Here is a 22,452-nt window from a genome sequence, read left to right on the forward strand (position 1 = left end):
GCTTGTTGTTAGACTCAAAATTATGTGTAATTGTTGGGCCATGAGAGATCATTGATGGGACAAGTTCTATTGTTCTTAGATGTTTCATATGAGATTAATAGATTGGGTCGGTGTTTGCAGGCTCGTTGCTCGGATGAGCCATCAATTCTTAATTTCAACCAGGATTTAATTTGGAAATCCTAAAATAGCCTTAAGTAGAATTTTGATATAAACTGTTATAGGAGTTTCTTTACATCGTTAGTCACATCACTTATTTATGTGAAAAGATAAAAAGTTATACTGACATGTTAAGTATAGAGAATGCGTATAGAATGGATTTAAGACGCTACCAATTATAATGTCTCATGACATGCCATTCTAATATAGCATGGAAATGAGGCAATAAAGGAGGGTATTTTTTTTGCATAATAAATAGTGGAAATTCAAAAGAGAGGGTAATATCGTTAATTCAGTCAAGGCTGGTGGCAAAATATCCGGTAAAACTGGCGCAGAACTCGCCATCCATTGCCGAGGGAAACCCGTTGCGGACGTCAATACCCCTGTAAATCCGATCGTTAACGCCCTTCGGATCCGACGGGGTCGGTTTGCTCGTTACGCGTTCCATTTCGCTCCCTTCCGGCTCGGCTCACGAGTCGCTCCGCCGCACTCACCACTCTTCTCTCGATGCCCTCTACTCGCGAGGTGATCGAACTGACGCGGAGCCGAGTATCGTCCTGAGCGGAGGAACGACCAAAAGGGCTAGAATAACAAAACCCTAGCCAGCTGAACACGAGGTCTCGAACTTTTCCTCGTGCCTTCTGTTCTCGCGAATCTTTCTCCATTTCTTGGCTTCGTTCGGGTTTCCAGGGTTTTGTTTCCTGGGGTTTTGATGACCTGAGTCGTTGGAGGGATCGAGGAAGTTTGGATCTGCAGTTCGGAGCAATGACGAGCAAGGAGAAGGAGCTGGATGATCGGCTCCGGGAAGTCGGGAGCAGGCTTGCGTATCCTCCCTCTGCTGTCGATGAGCTCCTGCCTCTTCTTGATGTAAGCTCTTGCCGTCTTTGTTGTTTTTGTTTCCCCTCGATAGGTTTCCTGAATGATAACATTTGATGAGTTCGTCAGCGATCTGCTGCCAATTTTTTGTTCCTTTTCTCTTAGTTTGTCGATCCAAAAGGTAGAGTTTGTTAGTTACGTGTGTGAGGGTGTGGTTGTTCTTAAGCACAATAGTTGCATGCGTGCCTTCTCTTGGTAAGGTCTTGTATTGGGTTATAGATGCAGGTGCTCCTTGGTTATACAAGTGCTTTTTCGGTCACAACGTTTAGGCTTTTGCTTCGCAAACTGTTGTTTATGCATTGTCATCAGCCATTGATGCGCTATTCAAGTTATTTCATGTAAATGGATTGCAGCTTTTTCTGCTCAAGGTGTTACCAGCATTGCTGGAAGTGGCAAGAGGTTCTTTGAACAGTCACTGAAGTGTAAAAGCTTATGCTCATTCACTATATTGTTGCTTTAGATTCATTATTTATCTCTTTTGTCTTATGTTTCTTCTTCAATTCATGACTTGTTAACGTTACCTGCTAATGACTGATTTGATGTGGCATGTTTTTCATATTAAAAAATGCTTGCCATTTATCAAAGTTTCCCCCCCTCCTTCCCTCTCATGAGCTCCACAGATGATCACATGGAGTTGTTCACCTTGCAATACGATAAATCAGTATTTCTTGGTACTTTTTGAAGTTTGAGCATGTTTCCAAAACAACAATGAAGTTGTCCAAATGACATGTTCTTATATAAACTATGTGAAACCATGTTATTTCAGATGCAGTGCATATTGTAAAATATGCTTTTGTGAGTAATTCTTTGTATGCTACTTATCAAGAAGTACAGATGAAACAAAATGGTTTTTGTCAATTTATACTCATCTTTGTACATGTTTGTCCTTTCTGATGAGGTTGAATTGGTTAGAATTGTTATGATGCTTTTTCCACATGACAATCATAGAACTAACAATTGTTGGCTTGCGTTTTGTCAAATTATTCATGTCAATTAATTTTGTATTCTATCTTTTGTTCTTTGTCATACGTACGCTAATAAGCCCTATATGTGCTATAGTTAGTAGAGGTTAGACAATTAGTACTAGTGGTATGGGAGGAGCTAGACGGGGGCTTAAGAAGATTTATTAGAAACTATAAATAAAAATTGAAGGATATTGCTTTTTACATTGCTCAATGACAAGGATCTATATAACCGATCCCACAAAGTTGGGACATTATGGTTTGTTGTTATTGTTATTGTTCTTTGTCATTGAACAGAACTATGCCAAAGAGATGCTCGTCGTCTTATAATTTATTACTGCTTATCTGTTACAATAACATGATTGTAAGAAACTACCTATTGTATTGTCATCAGTAATGTATCTGGTAGAGGATGCTGATATTTGATATGGATCCGTTGGAGTTCACTGTCAAATCCATGGAAGAAAGTAAAGCAATAGTTAACCAATTGCTATATGGGTAGGTCCTGTGGAATTGGTTGATGTTAAATGATGTAATAAAGGACATTCAGCAACACTTCCCTTACTTTGCTGCTATGTGGAAGCATCTACTACTTAAACAATTTGTTATTGTTTCATATTGGTGGTTCTAGCTGTGGTCAATAAATAGCTGATGATGTTGTTCATTGTTTGTTGTACTAAGACATGCAGAAGATGGTTTTTTTTAGCCACTCTTTCTGGGTATGTATTTTTTGGTCCTGTGATATATTCCTTTTCTATGCTCCTTGATTTGCTGGTTTACATGTTTGATACCAGTCTATCCTAGCTTTCATCGTTAATGAATGTCAAGTTTTGGTCAAGAAACTTGTTTGTGTGAATTCTATTTTTTATTTTTTCTGTATTCCATGTCTCACTGCACCATTCTGATCTTTCATTTTGCAGCAAACTGAGAGTTTGCTATCAAGAGTTGATCAGTCACCAACACAATCAATGTCTAATGCGCTTAGGCCCTCAATGAAAGCTCTGGTGGATAAGGGGTTGCTGGGACATTTAGATATGGATGTGAAAGTGACTGTTGCATCATGTTTTAGTGAAATCACAAGAATAACAGCTCCCGAGGCTCCATATGATGATGATCTAATGAAAGTTAGTTGATCTTTATTTGTGTGTGTTTATAATTGATAGCAGTTTCACAAAATTTCACAAATTTTTTTATTGTTCTAGTAACATTTTCAAACTTGTGTTCATTGTTCAGGAGATATTTCAGAGTATTGTTCAAGCCTTTGAAAATCTGGATGATATGTCAAGCCGTTCATATTCCAAGAGAGTTTCGGTTCTTGAAACTGTTGCAAAAGTTCGTTTGTGTGTTGTGATGTTGGATCTTGAGTGTGACACTTTGATTTTAGAAATGTTCCGTCATTTCCTGAAGGTGATAAGGTGAAGTTAATTGATGATTTATTTTTTTGGTATTAATTCCTGTTCTTTTCTGCAATATTTTTGATATGTTCTTTAGTTCCTTTAATTAATGTTGTCTATGGACTACTAGGGAGGTGCATGGGTTGCCCCACTGTTTAAGTGCCGTTTGCTTTCCAGGACTTTCCGATAAAGTATTTGCTCTGGAAACTAAATGGTAGTTTAAGCTTTTTTCTAGGTGCCTAAAGACAGCTTTTGTAGGTGGGCAGGCACTTGCTGTTAGATTTTATTCTGAAGAATCATGGGACAAGAAAAGTTTTAGTTATTTCTTATTTGTGTTAAAACTTAAAAGAACTTCATCTTGTTTTTAATTGCCATAATATGTTGCGGACAGATAATTACAGGTCTTTCACAGTCATGTTTTAACATTTTTACAAATGAATTAATCCTATAATGGGCTATGCTATCTGGAGTGTCGTTCATCAAAGCACAATGCATTGTGTATGTAGTACTCAACAACTAAGCTACTTGTCTTATATTTGCTTGTATTTAGAGTTCTCTACGTTTTTCATTTTGTCGTTGATATATTGCTGATAAAATTAAGTTAATTTTAGTGTAGTTCATGATCTTTTGCTCAATTTTGTGAATTTGTAAACACACCATTTTGTTGGCTTTTACCTAGGCTTCTTTCTTGTTTTTGACTTCTAAGGGCATCACTGCCTGGTACTGTGTTTATGTTTGTTCTTTAAGAGCCATGACTTTATTATTACTATAACCATATGTTATCATGGTCAAGGATTTCACTTCTGATTGCATACTCATAGGATGTAGTCGTACCTCTGCTTCCCCCCTCCCAAGCCATGGACATCTTAAAAATTCTAACAAAATTGACCTACCAATTAGCTGCCTTCTTCCCTCCTTATATATGTGTGATTCTATAATCCAAGAAACATTCCAGGTTACAAATAACATCTCAAACAAGATTTAACAAAGATCAAGGAGGACATAGCTGCTTGTTCAGCACCTTGACCACAGTATTAGCATCAGTTTCTATTTAAATTTGCTGGGTTTTACCCATTTAACAAGAATATGTGTGATCTATCTCCAGTTCCTTCAGACTCCAAGATGTTCCCACTATCCATCAAGTAGGCAACAATTTTGTAAAAGATAGTAGAAGGACAACAAGTCTCAACCCTTGTACATATGTCCTCGTTTTGGGTAATCAACCAAAAGTTATAGTGATAAGGGTTCTCAGGATCATATTACTATTTTTGGTAAGACAACTCCCTTGAGCCACAGACCAGCATGCCACTCCTTGAAAAAAATGAATTAATTGTCCATCTTTTGCTCATACAGAGCCTAAACGCTCTTTATAGAAGGACTTTGGAAAAAGATTTGGGACTGTACATCCACATTAAAATTACACATATAACAAGCATGCACATTGGCAATACCCAGCTTAGCAAGCCAATCAGACGTAGGAATCTGAAATGAACCAACTTTCAAGTGAAATTGATGGAAAGCCAAAAGCAAAGTTTTGAATATAATATCCCTTATAAAATTTAACAGTATAGTATTATCATCAGGCCCAGATCTTTTGCCATTCCCAAGGGAATTGAGTGAGTCCCATATTTCTTTTCTAGCAAAAGGTTTAATAAGAAGGTACCTCTCCTGATCCATAATACCCTCCGAGGCCAATGAATGTCATTGTGGTCGTTACGAGTGCAGTATTACACTAGTTGTGGTAAGCTTGATAAATTCCTCCATAATATGGTTATGTTGGAAAGTCATAATATTTTCCACCTTTATCTGAACTAAAATGAAATTTTGTCGCCTATGTGTAGTAATAAGACTATGAAAGTATTTTGAATTTCGATCACCCTTGTTAATCCATTTAAATCTTGCCATAGCTCATTTCCTCAAACATTTCTGTCTTATAAGGCCTTGAAGTGAATTGTAATGGCAGGTAAGCTGAATATCTTCATAATCATTAACACCAACATGAGAATCCTATTATCCAAGATGGTAATGGTCTCCTTTACTTTGGACATTCACCTATATGAGTTCCCCAATCTCTCCTAGTTTTACTTTGACAGAATGCCCCTTAACCTTCCAATGTTATTAGAGAAAAATAGATCAGCCCTAATAAGGGTAATAGGAGATTGCTAATAAGATCTGATTATATCCTTAACCATGTCATAGTCCACCTAAAAGTCTTTTTGCAGGTCTAATAAAACCACCGACACGAAAAGAAGAGGGCAATGGTCAGAGTCAATACGAGGAAGATGATAAATGTTGGAGGTGTCAAGCCATTGAGCCAATTAGAATTAGTAAATGCTCTGTCAAGTCTCATCCATACTCTTGCAAGGCCCTTTCTAATATTACACTGAGTGAATTTAGGACCCAAGTATCCTAAATACAAAGGACCAGAATAAGATATACAAGCCTGAAAATATCTAATAGAATTGGAAATAATTTTTTTTTACCAGCCTCTTATTCCCAGAATTTAAAACACAATTAAAGTCACCTACTAAACACCAAGGGATGTCATGCAGATAAATAGCAGCTAAGTTATTTTGGAAAGGATTTCTATCAAAAGCATGAGTACTCGCCTAAACAGCTGAAACAAGCTAGGGATTGCAATATTTAAACTGGACAATTGCATGAATTCATTGACTGTGGGAAGATATTATCACCTGGATCTTGACCATGGTTTGTCTTATCGGTCCGTACTGGTTTACTGACTGACCATTTGTGTGGTATATGCTGAATTGCACCGACATACAAACACATGGTCTGGTGGGACATACCGACAAACCAGTTTGTACCATCCATACCAGTCCATATTGAATTTAAGCTTTTAATTTAAATTACATTACAAATGAGATCTTCAACAAAAAAAAAACACATCTATTGTGAATTGTCTATCGCCAAGTGCCAACCTCTCTTGTTTGGTGCAAGGGTGAATTCAAGATAAGATAGGGTCATGAATGATTAAAATAAACTATGAAGAGTTGTCAGTGATTGAACTCTGTGAATTTTTGGTAATGTAATTTGTCATGAATCATGTTGAAACTTCAAATCTTAGCTCTATTTGTTGATACATTGTTTGAGGCAAGGTTGTATGGTCATACCGGTCGATGGTTGGATTGGTTCAGTAACAATATGGATCAATCTATTGATCCTCATTATGGGTTGTATGGCCTGACCAAAGGGATGAGAGGAAGATGTGGAAGGGGAAGAGGTGGTGGAAGATGTGTAGATGGAGGAGGCTTGCCGGTAGAGGTGGTCGTAGCAGGTATGCTTTCGGTTGTTTTTGTTGGTGGAACATGAGAGAAAAAGAGAGAAAGGAAGAAACAGATAAAAAGGGACAGGTGTCATAACTGTTAAAACTAAAATAGATTGAAATATTACTGGTACTGGTCTGCCTATTATCTAGTAAGCACATTATGATGAGCTTATCTGATGGTACAATTTATATAGGACTAAACCGGATGAAATCACTTAGTTCACGTCCCAGTTGGTTGTCGGCCAGGTAAATATCAACTCGTACAGACTGGTACGAGTGGTATTTTAAATCTTGGTCTGAGGTGTTTTGTAATGCATCACATGTCAAAATGAACTTGCTTTCCTTGAGAACAAAATTTGGAATCTCACAGTGAGCACTGTAAACTAGAATTTTGAATGGCCTTGCTTTTGTTTATATTTAGTTGTCAAATTCTGTTATTTACATTAAATCTTCTGCACAGTATTTTCTGATCAAGGTTTCTTGTTTCTGTTGTATTTTCAGTTTTAGTGTAATCTGGCTATTACTCTGAGATAACACTTGAAGCTAATTTGTGTTTTTCGCAGGCCATATCATTCTGAGAAAATTTTTTCTTCAATGGAAACAATTATGACACTTGTGTTAGAGGAGAGTGAAGATATTTCCTCAGAGTTAATTTTATGCCTTCTGGATAGTGTAAAAACTGATAATCAAGTAAATGTCTGTCTCCTAATATTCACTGGTCTCAGGTTTAACTATTTCTCTAATCTGAGCTTACATTTGCCCACAGAATATCTTGCCTGTTGTACGCAGGCTAGGGGAGAAAGTGATCAGTAATTGTTCTGGGAAATTGAAACCTTATCTTCTAGAATTTTCCCAATCTGGTGGCACACCTTTAAACAGATATAGTAAAGCTGTAGCCTCTATATGCCAAGAACACTTGGATGGTGTGGAGCTAAATGATGCAAATGCTTCTGATGAAATTATGGTTTGTCAAAATTTTCCATACCTTATTAATTATAGAATCTTTTGGCATTCTGCAGCGCTGAAAGTTGAACATGGTAAACTTTAAAATAGTTTTTTCTTGGAGTATCCGATTATTGTCCTCCACATGATTCAAGTAGCAGGATAGTAAATTATTTTCTTGCAAAAGAACTATATTCCTTTTGGCACTTACATATGCTTCTATGCTGCATTGGCATAAAAAATAGCTCGTATAGTGTGTGTGCTCATAAGCTGACTGTATTCTCCTACCGACTAACTTATTGCACAAAGTTAAATAGTTTATTTTGTGAGAATCATTTTTCAAATATTTTTTGGATGTAGTAACATATAATGTGCTTCATCTCTTTTGTTGTTATTTTCCTCTTGCCGTGATCGCTGCATAAATACTTTACATAAGTTTGCTGGGTCCATGTCTTGAGATTTTATCTATTGATGGCTTTGTTATTTATCTTGGCCAAATCATTTGGTCTTGATCAATTTCATAGATATTTTTGGTGCTCTTCTTTAAAGATTCAACATGATATTTTACCTAGGAATGTCTTTGTTACTTATGTTGCTCCCTTGATTTTCACATTATTAGTTTTGTGGTTAGCTACTTGGTATTAACCAGTGGGTTCATTATTGTTGCATTGTTGATTCAAGGTTATTGAATCATTGCTATTGAATACTGTTGTCACTCTTCTAGTGTTCAGCTTTTTCATTTCTTCACTTTCTGATTGTTGATTTTTTATTATTACAGGTAGATGACAGCAAACAGTCCGAAAGAACTGTTTCTGATGAGTTGGTTCAGGTGCATTTTTCAATGGATATTAGTGCCTTGTTACAATTAACCATTAATGTAATGTGATGCAAACTTTCCACCTTTTCAAAAAATTATTAATTTATTATTTCAGGGCTCTGAGAAAATGGAACAAGAAGTTGGTTGCCCTGAAGAAGTTACTTCTACTGAAAAATCACCAAAGTCAGTGATGAGCAATGGTACTGCTCAGATGGATAATGGTGAATTAGCAGCAGAACCATCTTCTCCAAAGCAGAAGCCTGAAAATTTTCATCCTGATGACCAATCTGAAAAGGCAGCAACAACCAACAGGGATGTTTCTGTTAACTTGGTGTCTATGGCTGTAAAACCGGATGCTGTTTCATGTCTTAAAGCCAAAGAAATTAGAGTCAAGCAAACTAGTTCTGTGGTTAATTTGAAAGATAGCCTTGATCATTCTTTGAAAGATGACTCTCTTGGAAAAGAATCATCTGGTAAACATGACTTGGTGTCTCCTTGTGGAACAGAGAGTGGAGCAGTTAAAGATTCATTGCCATCCCAGAGAGACATTCCTGATGCAACTCGGCGTAAACGAGGCAGACCTCCAAAGCTATCTTCAACAAAGCATGGAAATAGTGCAGTAGCCCAGCAATCTGCTTCTACTTTGCAACAGAAGAGGTCTGAGATGGGAAATAAAGCTTTGCATAATAAAGATTCTAACTTGCAGAAGGAATCAAATGGTATTAGTAATCAAGACATCTTAGAACCAACAATTGTTGCGAGAGTCCCAGAGGAAAAATCTCAAAGTCCAACAAGTAGAAAAGATTCAACAAGACAGACTGATCATGGTGATTCATCTCTAAAATTGGGAACATCCAAACTTAAACAGCAGGAGAATTTCAAAGCCAAAAATGATGTAGCTGGAGAACCAATTTTGAAGGTAACTTTATCATAATAAATACTCTGTTATTTGTAACTTGTTGCACTAATAATGTTAACAGGTAACAAGGATTGAAATTTCGTGTCGTACTGGCGTACCGAGCTTTGCTTGGTACGGAATGGTACGAAGTACGAACGGTATGTTTATATAATATATATAAATAAAAAAATAAAAAAAATAATACTAAAAAAAAATCTAAAGAGGAGGTTTATGTTGCCTTGGTGACATCGCCTCCTCCTCTTCTCCTCGTCGCCTCAAACGAGGAGAAGCACACGGTTTCCTTCATCTCCTCATCTGCGGCGTTCAACGAAGAAGCCGACGATGACGTCGAAGGCCGTAGACATCTCTGGCCTTCGGCGAGGAACACAGCGAAGAAGAAGCCACAAAATCACAGACGAGGCGATGGAGTCTGCCTCTTTCGTTGCTCTAGCCGTCGCCTGGCCATTACATCCTGGATCGGGATCGTCAAGGGAGGGCGGCACTGGATTGGGATGCGTCGAGGCTCTCCCGATTCTCCCTCTTTGAATGCTCTCTCTTTCTTCTCCCTCGACGCTTCTTCTTCTCTCGCCACAGCCAAGCTGATACTGTTTGGTATGGGTGGTACCATTCAAAATTTAGAACCTCGACGAGTAATATGTTATGGTGTAGTTGTTACCTTCAAGGATTGCAATGCCGCATTGTTTGGTACGTCCAAAGCCTACGTGGACCAGGTACACTAGGTGGTACACCTGGTATGGGGTTTATACTATTCAATACAAGGCCTATGCCATTTGGTATGCCTAGTACAGGGCCTGTACTGCAATGTATTTTTTTTGTTTTTTCATTTTTTTTAGCCTTTTACAAAACTCGGTACTTGCATACCACAATATAACGGTTTGAGCCCTGATCGGTACACTAGTAGTCCGAAGCCTATGTGGACCAGGTAAACCAGGCAGCAGCCCGATGTGGGGTTTGTACTGTCCGATACAAGGGCTATACCTCTTAGTATTCCTAGTGCAGGGCTTGTACCATCATGTAATTTTTTGTTTTTTCAAATTTTTTAATCTTTTTCCAAAACTCTGTGTGTACCAGCATATTGACACTTGGTACACCAGAATGGACTAGTACGATAATAGTCTGAGCCTTGACCGGTGCAAGTACAAGAAATTGTGAACCTTGGTTGCATTAGCCTTTCTTGTCTTTTCTTGCCTATATTATCTTTTGGAAGAATCTGTTTATTATTTGCCCTGTATCTGTTTCTCTTATCTTATTTTACCCTATTGTTAGTGGATTTTGTTGCAGAAATATGTGCCCTTTTGTATCTGTCTTTGGCTATATTGGTAACCGTTTGTACCTAATATTCCTTTGATTTTTCTAGGTTGATGCTTCACTTTCATTAGTCTAAATCACGTCTCTTGCTCTTAAAAGCCTTTTAGTAGCTTATCAACTTGACTGTAGATAAATGATGGTATTTTTGATATCCTAATAAAGTACTTATGGTGACTATGAACTTGTTTATTGGTCAGCTCTCGAAATTATTCCCGAAGGTCCTCTAACCGTTAACATTAGGTAGGTCTGGTAGAAACCATGCAAATTAAATATTAACATTGCACTCAATTGTGATCAAGGCCTTTCTTTTTTGGTTTAATATATGCACAGTGGACCCTCTTTAATGGTGCTACTTTTTCTTTTAGACTTTGCTATCAGCATGACTATGTAACCTCATTGCATATACTTTAGTTAGATATTATACAATTCATTGATGGAGAACAATCTTTACCTTTTATGATTTATTAAACTCCAGTAAGATGGAGAGGTTTAGGGGATGCTTGCTAGTAAAATATAAAATGCGGTTTATGAAGTCTCTCTTTTTTCATATTGGTTATGACCTCAAGATATATTTGCTTTTGTTGATGCTCCCGTGAATCCTATTCCAGACATTCTATTGCTATTGTTTTTATTAATTTACTATTCCATGTAGATTTGTTCAAATTTAGGAAGATCGGCTGTGAAAATGTTATAATTGTTAATGACCATAATGCTTAATGTCATATGATTGCTATTATTCTTGCTTCTTTGATAAAATTTGTTATGCTTACTTGAATTTTCAAGTGCAAGGATAGTACATTTGAAGTTTACTCTTTAAAGTTTTGGCATCTCATTTGTACTATCTGTTTAGATAGTTTTCAACCTTTAATCATGATTAACACAGCTTCGTTAGTAGTTGCTCAATAGTTATGCTGATGGTGTTTCTGTATCTGAGGAATTTATTGCTTTTACAGTTGTACCAAGAGCAGGATTTAGATTAAGAAGGTTTCATTAATGATTTAACAGAATCTCTGCTACAAATTTGTTATCTATATTGTGCTCAGATTTAAGGTGATGTCAATTTAGATAGGAAAGAGGTTCTAGTTGACAGAACATTTTGTTTTTTTAGTTGCAGTTTAAGTTTATGCAGTCAACTATGAAGAGACTGACGTAATATACCTGCTGCTCAGATAGTCTATTACTGTTTGAGCATTTCTTTCTGTTTGGATTTATGTGGTATCAGATTTTCTTTTATCTTTTATCCTTTATCCATTTCTTATTTGCCATCCTAGGTCTGTGAGAAATTTTGTTTTTTGTTTTGTGGAAAGTCTATCCCTTGTTGATAGGTGCTCCTTGGCAAGCATAGTCTGTATCGAAGTTGCAGTCATGTTGTCTAATAAGGAATCATCATATTATTATCGTTGTATAAGATAGCTTCTTTTTTTCCCACTAAGTTGGATACGTAGGAGACTACTACTTTCATTGGCATTTTATTCAGGAAACTTCCTTGTTAAAGTCTGCTACAGAAGCACCTAATCAAGGCAACTTGAAGGAGAGTGGTAAAACTAAGTCTGGGAGGAAGGGCGAACATGGTGTCAAAGAGGTGCATATGTACAGATATTTTATGGTTTCAGTACAAAATTAAAGATATAGAAGTGTATAAATGTTGCAGGATACTTGTGTTGCTATTTACTGCCTTGTTATTTTTGGTTTGATTCTGATATGCCCTCTTTTGAGTCAACGAAGTTTTTGAGTAGAGTATTTTATGGGTATATCCATTGTTTTGTACACTGCAATTATGGATGTACTTGTGTTGCATTTTTTTATGTAGTGATAGCCAAACTTATGATCAACTGCTTTAAGGATTATGATAATAAGTTACCCTATTAAACTTTGGAAAGAGTGATTCAAAATAGAATGAGATGCAGAACATATTTTTTCAGGAATCTTGTTTTCTTCTGTTCCAAATTTTAATCATAGAAATTATTTATTATTAAGCTAATTAATGAAAAAATATAGAAAAATTTGCATATGGTTTTTATTAAATTAAAAATTATATGATAGAGCCACCAGAACACTGCCAATGTTGGTCCCAAGCTCGGATGAAAAAAATGGAGCATTGCATTAGGTCATTGACAATTAGTGTAAGACTATATCAGATCTCATAAACATGGATCTTAATCAATTTCAGTATAGCTAGGTTGTCACCTAGAAGTGATGCGAAACACTTTTAATGACGACAAAAAATCCATGTAGTCGATCCCAAATAGTTAGAACTCATGGCTTTGTTGTTGTTGTTGTTCTTGTATGAAAGAGCCACTAGAAATTGTGTTATGAATATAAACCCTAAAAACTAAAGGTTTTAGTTTAAGTAGGATTAAACGTATGAAATATTTAGTAAGATTAAGAGAATTGAGAATGTGGTTAGGATGGATGAAAAAGAAGTTTTATAAGAAAAAGGTTATAATAATCTTGAATTTTTATTATTCAACAAGATGGAGAAATTGATGATATATTATTTTTATTGGAATAGTTGAGTGTTTTAAGTAGAGAGGGGCATGAGGATTTTGCATGATCATTTAGTGCCCTTAAAATAAAAGTTTATGATACACTCTAATCATGCCTTATGGATATGAGTGTTAGGCAGTTAAGAATCATATACAAATAAAAATTATGAATGTTAAGTTGGATGCGTGGAATTATTAGGAAAGAAAATGATGCTCTTATTCATGAACAATTATGTGTAGTCCAGATAGTGGATAAAATGAGAGAATCTGGTACTCACATGTTTAAAGAAATTCCGTAGATGCCTTGATAAAACAAGATGAGTTGACTTATATCAATGATATGGGAAAAGGTAGATGAACATCTACGATAGAGGAAGATCTAAGAAGACTTTACTAGAAATAGTAGAAACATATTTAAATGCTTTTGATTTAACTAGACAAATTACCTTTCAGAAAATGAAATGGCAGGAAAGATTCATAGGGCTGACTCCAAATAGTTGGGACAACATGGCTTCTTTTTGTTATTGTACGTATCTTATGAAAGTATACATGATGAATGGGTTGCAACTGTCAATGTTGAACCTAACTTCGAGATTCTTGGTTGGACTAGTCAGGGTAAATGGTCAGTAGAGATGTTATATTGGTGTTTAAGACTATTTTTTTCTGTCAAATAATGTTGTTGGAGAGCATCATGGAAGAGAATGTTTGACTGCATATTCTTTTGGCATTTTCTGTTTTGACTGTGGCTTCAACTCTTTTCTTCAGTAAAGTTACAGATATTAAGGGTTCCTTGCCTAGGAGGTGAACATGCTACAAGCATCCAGTTATTACTTGCCTTACATTTTTGTTTTCCGAAAGGTTGAGTTCAATTTGTGGAATGTCATTTAGACTTGTGTCGTAATTATTTCTTTAGCAGTTGTTTGGGGTTTAAGATTTATATGTTGTAATTAAGCTCAATGAAGAGATATTTATATGGTGGGGGACTGCAGAAATTTCACCTTTGATTAATTAAGAGGAAAAGAGGAGGGCATTGAATTCAGTTACTTGTCCCTACTTGAATCAGGTATTTGTTATCTGTTGTTAAATTGCAATATAAAGGCATATAAAAATCATAAAATATCATTATTAATATATTTAATAATTGTTAATTGCCTAAACAGGTCATAACGAAACTTGACCTGTTTAATTGGGATGGATATCAATATGAATGCAGATTGAGTTGTTTAGTTTAAGATTTGGGTTACTGGATCATAAACTTGATCCATATCTTGGTTAATGAAACTTGACCTATCAGCTTGGGCTGAGATCTTTTCCATTTATATGTTTAGCTACTAAGCCTGCTTCCCTAGTGTTTCATATACTTCTATTTGTTTACTATTATATGCCAATTCATTTGTGATTCTGTTAAGTAAAGGTCCAGAAATTGTCGTTGCTGCAGTCATTTTATGATTAAATTGATAAACGTTTTACTGTTCATATTCTGTTTGTACCAGTGAATTTGATTTTCTCACAATTTTTCTTTCACCTTCTCCTATTTGTGTAGGTGTTCTTTTTTGTGGTGGTTACTACCTATATTTTAAGTTTGTTCTGTATCTGTTAGGCAGTGGAACTCTTTGTTCAAGATGCTTTTCCTTCTTGTAATAAAATGTTCTAATACAGGCAATTAGTGATCTTGTTGACTGTTCAGTTTGAAGTCAATCTTACCTGTGATCATGGTTTATAATACATGTAAACTAACATATATCGATATTTTGGAGTGCTTTATCTCTGTGGAAGCAGTTATATTATTCTTCCCTCATGTAAGTGGAAATAGTTAGTTACCTAAGGACAATTTATGTTTACATGTTCATGGTTGCTGACCATGCATAGATATTTTGTTCTAGTTTTTGTACAGCTGCATTCCAGTTGTTGTTTGTTAACATCACTCTCAGTGAATATTATAACTTCAGATGTATACTTTGCTGTTTTGTGATTTTGATTTTTCTTCTATCTTTTATTATTTATTGTCCACATTTCTTGTTAACTTTCTAAAACTCAAATTTAATTGTGTTGCCTTTTTTCATGGTAGATTTCTGAAACACCAACTCAAAATAAAGAACTAGATGGTAGCCTCGTTGACTCAAGAATCAGGGTGTGGTGGCCAATAGATAAGAAGTGAGTACAACTTAATGTCTAAACCAAAACTCTTTGTACAATTCATTCTATTAGCTTATAATGGTTATATGGTTGAACAAAATTTGCTATGTACAACGTATTGATTTGTTGTAAATTCTCGACTTTCTACCATGTTGATTATGATTTATGGAAGAAGTTATGTTTTCTGACATTTTATTTTGGATTACAATCTTATTGATATATTGATGCTTGAGGGTGCAATTTATCCATGTTACTAAATGCCATTCTTTTAAGTTGTGTATATTTCTTATAGGTTTATTAACTATACAAAATAGATTTGGCTAATGTGGAAGTTTCTCCCCTAGATATTTTCTGAGTCATTTAAATGATTGTGAGAGGTGCAGTGATATTAGTGAGACTGAATTTGTATTCTTGGATTCTTCAGAAGTTCAATATCATGTCGCTTCTTGGACATTTTTGTCAGTTATTATTTGACAAAGTTGTTCCTTTTATATAATATTGATATATAATTGTGTGCAGGTTTTATGATGGTGTTGTTGATTCGTATGATTTAGCTTCCAAAAAGCATAAGGTAGAAAGTGGCCATGATGCTTGATTTTGTTTGTAGTTTCTGTTGGTCCTGCTGTCTGAACATGTGGGTTTAATTCATATCATGCTGTTCAGGTTATCTATAGTGATGGAGATGTAGAGATATTATTGTTGAAGAAAGAACGGTGGGAATTTGTTAAAGATGACAGCAACATAGATGTGGTCAGTCATGATTTCCATATCTTTTTTTATAGGTTTGTCTTAATGCTAATTTATGCTGATTTGATCTGCAGGATCAAGCCAAAGACTCTACTAATCCTGATGTTTCTTCAGAAGAGTAAGTTTTTTTTTTAGTTGAGCATTATATGGATCTAACACCATTCTGCCTTCATGGATCTTATATTTTCATTTTAATCAGTTATAGCCTTGATCCTTCTGAATCTTAGATATAGTTTTATCAGCTTTTTAGCAGTTCCTCTATTATGGCCATGCAAAATCAGTGTTTTCTTGACACCCTTGGCAATTATATTTATAAACCTATTGAGCGCTTGCAAACGAGGGAGTGGTCCTGAGGATTTTGTACTTCATTTCTTTTGTTTTCCTTTGGCTTGTAGTAGCTTTAAGGATTGTCCCTCATATTATCCAAGGAATTACAGAAGGTAGCATAATTTTCCAGTCTGAGGAGGAGGTGGTACTCAGTTTGCCTCATGCCTTGGAAAATTCCCCTTGTACTTCAGACTAGACTGATTTGGCTATTTCAGCATCAAGCCAGTTCAGCATAGTTCTCTAAGATCCAAATCATGTCCAGTGTCTGCCGTACCGAAGCATACCGGTTGTACCGGGCGGTACGTACCAGTCCGTCAGGTACTTGGTACACGGACCGTTCTGTACCACTACAGTACTACAGTACTATACTGTAACACTGCTACAGTACTACACTGTAACACTGCTACAGTCGGTACACCAGGGTGTACCGCTCAGTACGCCCTGATGTACCGTCCGGTATACCGGTACCGTACCATACCGAGCCCGGGTCGAAACTCCGGTACGGTACGGTATGGCGGACCTTGATCATGTCATATACTTTTGTGATTTGACACTTTCTAAGTCCTGTTTGCTTAAAGGGCAATTTCCCAAGGTTTCTTTACGATGCATGAATGAGAGTAGAGGCTTTTCCATTGATGAGTTAGAGAATCACCTATCTGAATGCTACAACAGATCCTCACTATTGAACATATTTGCAGATGATGATCCTTTTATATGAGATCTAATCTAATGCTTACCTAAAAGTATTTTGGTAACTTGTGGAGGCTGCATGCTCATCGATTTTACTTTGGTTGATTAACAAGCATTATTTAAACATGATGTTGTGGCTCCCAGTCCATCTAGCTTGTGGTTTATTGAATAGGAGTTGTTTTGGCATTGTTAGTTTAGTGCAGTTGTCATTCTATGTATTTCTGAAGACATGATATCCTTGTTCTTTTATAAACTCTAGTTGGCTGAGCATTGCTATGGGCTGTATTTTCATTGTACCTGAATGGTTGGACTTTACAGCCTGTTTATAGCTGGGCCGTTTTGTCATTATACCTGAATAGTTGGACTTTACAGCTTATTTATAGCTACCTTTAGTCAATTTTATTTTGTATTTTAAATGTAAAATTGGTATTTCAACATACCTTTATTGTACATCGCTGTTTGCATAGATTGATATATAGTTTCATATGCAGTATATGATTGTCATAGGTATAATTATTGGATGCGTAGGTTGGAGTGGTTGTGGCTCTCTGATAAGTTTCTACGCAATATTGTAAACAACTGGTAACCACATGTAACAATTATATCTGTTGGTAGGTTGGTTTAATGGCATGTTGCATGAGTGTAAGTGCCAACAAAGCTCATTCCAAATTTTTTGGGGGCCCTGGTACAGCTTTATCTGAAGACCTTCCTATTTTTGGAAAAACAGATCCGAATTTTCCGAACTTGTAATTTTGGAAGAATACATGCCAAATTGATGAAAATCTGATGATGCATGATTGCTGTAAGAGGTAATTGGCAATTCATGACTGCTACTGGCCTCTAGGTGGGCTGTAAATGGATTAGATATGGGTTTATCGACCTCAGTTCAATACCAATCTGATTTCAAATCTTAATGGGTTTAGATTAGCTGAATTGAAACTTGATTCATATTTGATCAGTCAGGTGGCATGTGCCAATGACAAAGGAAGATGCAGAAGTGGCCTGCTTATGTGGTTGCTGGCTGTGGCACCTTCATCGAGGCAAAGTTTGAGTGCTGGTGTGGCTGGGATGAGCAATGATGTGGTCCGAATGAGCTCCATTGCGGTCTTCAACAAGTGTGCGGGTGTAGTTAAGTGGGAGGAAAGGGAGGCTGGCTTTATGATTGTCGGTACAGGGTAATATGGGAAGAGGGGAAGGGTGGGTAGAGGTTCCTTCTTGCCCCATACAATGTACATATTTGTATGCATCTAATATTTTTAATTATGTATGATGTTACAAAAACATCATACATAATGTTTATATAAATATGATGTTTTATGATTTAATATTTATGTGGGTCGGGTCATTGACTGATCCCAATCTTTATCTGGCTTGACTGTACTGGATCGTAGGTAGTCAGAAAACAAACTAATAAGATTGGAAGTATCTGATCCATGCACCACCTTGTGTCTAGATACTGATTGTGTCGGTAAAAGCAAAATATGTGGAGATATGGTTTGGGCTTGATTATCGTGAAGAACGTATTATGAAATCAGAGACAGCTGTCAGATTTACATTAGTAGATGAATGGATAAGGAAAAAGATACCAGAGAAGTAAAAATTTGTAGATAAACTTCACACTTTATGCTAGATCAAAAAAATAGTCTTACAGCTATCTGTATGTCACTCCAAAAAACAACTTTTGCTGCTACAGCTTTCTCTAATTGTCTCAATGGGTACTGTCAGGAGTATGTTAACGTTCATATGCCAATTTGAGTACATATCTGAAAAATGTTCAACGTAGCTGAAATATTTAACAATCAAATTAGTTTTTAAATGGACCGTATTGTATCACAAAGGACTAAACATGGTTGCGGTGTGTTGATTTTTGCTTCATGGACTAAACACAGACTCTGTTATTCTTCATGGTTTTACTGTTTACATGAACTTGAGCTTCTCTAATCTTTGGATCTATTTGTGCTCTTTTTTAGCTAATCATTTCTTTTTCTCAATGTTTTATAAAGGAGTACTTGGACTATCTTTTTGAAACTGTTTATAGTTGATTACATGTAATGTTCCAGTCTTCCAGATATACATGTTCTACTTGTTTTAGAAACCTTGTTCATTATTTTGAAGGTGACCATCTACATAAGTTTAAGATTGTTCCTCTTGAGTCTGTGTTGACAAGGTTGAGCCATCGAAATTACTTGTTATATGGGTTAGGCTGCATGGTTGACCCTTACTATATCCAGTATTGATGGAAGTCTCTTACATTGGGATGGTTTTTTCATTTAAGCTCCATATTTTACTTGTTTCAATAACTTGCATGTGTAAAAGGCCCCTAAAATCTAAGACATTGTTGCCTACTAGTGTTGTCCCCTTCTTTTTCTGGCTAATTTGATTTTTTGTTTGTATATATTAACCATAGTATGACCCCTTTTATTAGGTAAATTGATTTCCTGATATTATTTTATGTATTTATTTATTTTTTCCAAGACTAGTTAGCTGTGATGACAAGAAGCATAAATCTCAACTTGAATTGCATAAATGTAAAAGAAAAGAAGAATCTGCATGTTCCAAGTTTAGTTATCTAATGTGTTGGTTAACATTGCTACCTATGAGTCAAAGTTTCTTTGAACAAAAGATTGATTATTTTACAAAGTCTTAAAGAATTTAACACTTCAAATGATGAAATAAAATGTATTTTCGTGAATATTGACATATTGCTCTATGTTAAATCTTTTGGTGTTTGATGTTCAATATTGCCTTGTCAACCAGGCCAAAGATTAAAAGAGCAAAATCGAGTTCTAGTTCTATCACAAAGGAAATAAATACAGAGACACCTACAAAAAGGTAAATTATAGTAATTGTACTTTTCTAATATTTGTTCGGTTTCTTTCACATGGCATTTATGCCATTTGTTGCTCAGTGGCACAGCATCTGGCAGTCATTGTAAAGGTAGACCACGGAAAGCTGGCATTTCAAATCTTGATGATGACCCCAGATCTTCAAGTAAATCAAACGAGAAGGCAACAAGTATCTCCAAAATTTATAGTTTTAAATCTAGCAATAAACTTAGGGGTGATGTCAAATCTGATGGTGACATCTCTAAGGCGGACAAGTCTAGTTCTACAACTGGAAGTGAGACGGAGGATAATTCTCTCAAGTCGAGTAGAAAATCCATGGTTGGCCCTCCTACATCTGCTGTCAGCAAGTCAAAGGATAATGGTGTTGCTGGCAGTAAGGTGAGAAAGGATGCTTCAAAAAGTAAGTTGAATGAAGACAGTCCATTGACAAGCCAGAAATTGAAGGGCACCATCACTCCGAAAGCTGGCAATGAATCAACGATGAATACTGATTCTGAGCGGCGGAAAATGAAGTCACGAGAATCTGAAACATCAGCAAAGTTGCTTCTAAATGCAACTCCCAAGGCACCAGATGGTGAATCTTTGGCTGGGAAGAGGCGCAAGAGAAAGGGCCAGACCTGAGTCTCCATATAATAGGTTATTCACTTGCTTCTCGGTTAACTACATCCTCTTTCCTTTTGTCGATACTGTCACATTGGTGTATCTTTCCAGGATCATAGTATTTTACCATTTGCCTACCGAAAAGTCATGGGACTGGCAACGAGAAGTCAAAGGTGAGTCTAGGAACTCATAAAAGGGCTGGTACTGTTTTGCCATACATTAATTACCATAATAGGGAAGGAAATGCAAGCTCTTGGAGGCTGATTTCAGCAGGTTGTAGGATAGATAGGATTTGGTCTATTTAAATAGCTCTTTTGACAACATTAGCTTCTGAAGATTCTAGCTTGACCACTGTAAAACCGGACATGGCATCATACTAGTTCATGACAACCATTTTTGTGGAGTGTCTCGTGCTTCAAGTCTTCTCGTCACCATGGTTATCTTAAGTAGATAAGCTTGAGACGGGAATTTACCTGGGGTGATGATGGCTCATGTTGTATCCTATTTATTACATTTTCTAGTTGTGTTGGTGATTAATTGTATTGCAAAAGAAAGGGTAAAGTCTGCTTTTGTAAGCTAGGGACTTGTCCTACCTCTATCCATCAGGTAAAATATATGTAATTTTACTAATGGTAACAGAATAAGATGGACAAGAAATTTCAGTTATCAAAAGCTTCAAGTATTTTGAATTGATTACTCAACAAGATGAAAAGATAGATAACGATATTTTTTATAAAATAAAAACTGAATGCTTAAAGTGAAAAGAAATGTTGTACTTTATGAATACGAGTGTTAAGAAATAATATATATAAAGTTTGTGTTGTTGAGATAAAGATGTTGAATGCATATGTAAAGTTATTAGGAAAGATAAAAAAAGAACACTTTTGTTTGTGAACGAAGATTTAAATATTTTTAATTTAATTAAGTATATTGTTTATATAGGGGCCAATAGCAGAAAGGGATCCATGTAGTGTAATTGGCATATTACATGCTATTGTTGTCTATATCCATTGGGTGTATTGTTGTTACAGACTTATTTAACTGCATTTTGATCTTCGAAAAGTGTGGTTCTTTTAGTTCTTACTGTGCATGCCAAGATGTTGGTCAAATTCATAGAGGAGTGCAGATATAACTTTATGGTGGCAACCTAAAATCAGAATCCAGCATTAATCGATGGCCGAACCTGATCAGTTGACTTGCATGGGTTTGAGCCTGGTGACTTTGTTTAAGCCAGTGTAACAAAGATGAAAAGACAGCGTTCCTTAATGTTACTTTGAGATGTCTTCTTTTTCGAGTTGGGACATGGATCTGATTTATATCAGTTTGTGGACAGAATGATGGTTGTATGGATGTACTTTTGTTGTTTTTTTTGGTTTGCTCTTCGGTTTTGGTCTTATTTCACTATTATTTGTTTTGGCTGAGCAGATGCAATTAACTGTAAATATGTTTGATCGGATCCTTAATTACTCATCTTTCAAGTTAAACAGCTATTATATCTTGCCAAATGCTTGGAAGTTTGATGTATGACTGTCTTGCTAATTCTCGCATAGGAATTAATAAATTTCTTTTATTTCCTTGATGTTTTCATACCCTCAATGTTAGTCGTCCAAAAGTAATCTTATTTTTCTTTATTTCTGTCCTTCTGGTGCTTAATGTAACACATTATTCATGTCTCTTAGTGTCATTAAGATTCTAACATGCCTATCTCTACCAACGATCACCTTAAGTAACCTTTTTCTTATGAATATATTCTTCAGATCACCTGATAAAGTGACTAATGTGAATATATTGTTGTCATTAAATAAAGTATACCAGGTGTAGTAAAAGATGCCCCTTTTTCGTTTTCGTGGAGACTAATACTTTGTTGCTTTGGTTTACATCAAATATTTGATGATGGAAGTTCTTTGTTTGTTCGTCCAGTTCGTCCAACATTGGTAATGGATAAAGGATTGTGTTTAGT

The 22,452-nt window shown here is 35.9% G+C and overlaps 1 protein-coding gene across 6 annotated transcripts; it reads left to right on the forward strand.

The window, feature by feature from the left end:
* The first annotated feature begins 583 nt into the window (after nt 1-583).
* On the forward strand, nt 584-21,857 carry LOC103989478 (sister chromatid cohesion protein PDS5 homolog C). 6 transcript variants are annotated; one of them, XR_010488086.1, is made up of 16 exons: nt 584-1,023; nt 2,915-3,118; nt 3,228-3,409; nt 7,238-7,364; nt 7,441-7,638; nt 8,395-8,445; nt 8,549-9,352; nt 12,138-12,242; nt 15,215-15,300; nt 15,802-15,853; nt 15,946-16,032; nt 16,104-16,147; nt 19,804-19,878; nt 19,955-20,528; nt 20,604-20,665; nt 21,570-21,857. XR_010488086.1 is itself a non-coding variant. In XM_009408328.3 (15 exons), the coding sequence occupies exons 3-15, from the start codon at nt 2,963-2,965 to the stop codon at nt 20,511-20,513; spliced, it is 2,526 nt and encodes an 841-aa protein (XP_009406603.2). In that variant the 5' UTR covers nt 584-1,023; nt 1,386-1,454; nt 2,915-2,962; the 3' UTR covers nt 20,514-21,857. The 6 variants fall into 6 exon arrangements, 4 of the variants coding, with proteins under 4 accessions (XP_009406603.2, XP_009406600.2, XP_009406599.2 ...); XR_010488085.1 differs by having other exon boundaries at nt 19,955-20,665; XM_009408328.3 differs by adding an exon at nt 1,386-1,454 and having other exon boundaries at nt 19,955-21,857.
* The last annotated feature ends 595 nt before the right edge of the window (nt 21,858-22,452 follow it).

The sequence above is a fragment of the Musa acuminata genome, chromosome BXJ2-6, assembly GCF_036884655.1.
Source record: "Musa acuminata AAA Group cultivar baxijiao chromosome BXJ2-6, Cavendish_Baxijiao_AAA, whole genome shotgun sequence".
Lineage (NCBI taxonomy): Eukaryota > Viridiplantae > Streptophyta > Magnoliopsida > Zingiberales > Musaceae > Musa > Musa acuminata.

What these genes read in the sequence shown, in the direction of transcription:
- LOC103989478 (XM_009408325.3), top strand. Translation starts at nt 922, where the DNA reads ATGACGAGCAAGGAGAAGGAGCTGGATGATCGGCTCCGGGAAGTCGGG. An exon ending in GTGTAAAAACTGATAATCAA is followed by an intron (nt 7,365 to 7,440) that starts GTAAATGTCTGT and finishes ATTTGCCCACAG; the next exon opens with AATATCTTGCCTGTTGTACG. An exon ending in TTTCTGATGAGTTGGTTCAG is followed by an intron (nt 8,446 to 8,548) that starts GTGCATTTTTCA and finishes TTATTATTTCAG; the next exon opens with GGCTCTGAGAAAATGGAACA.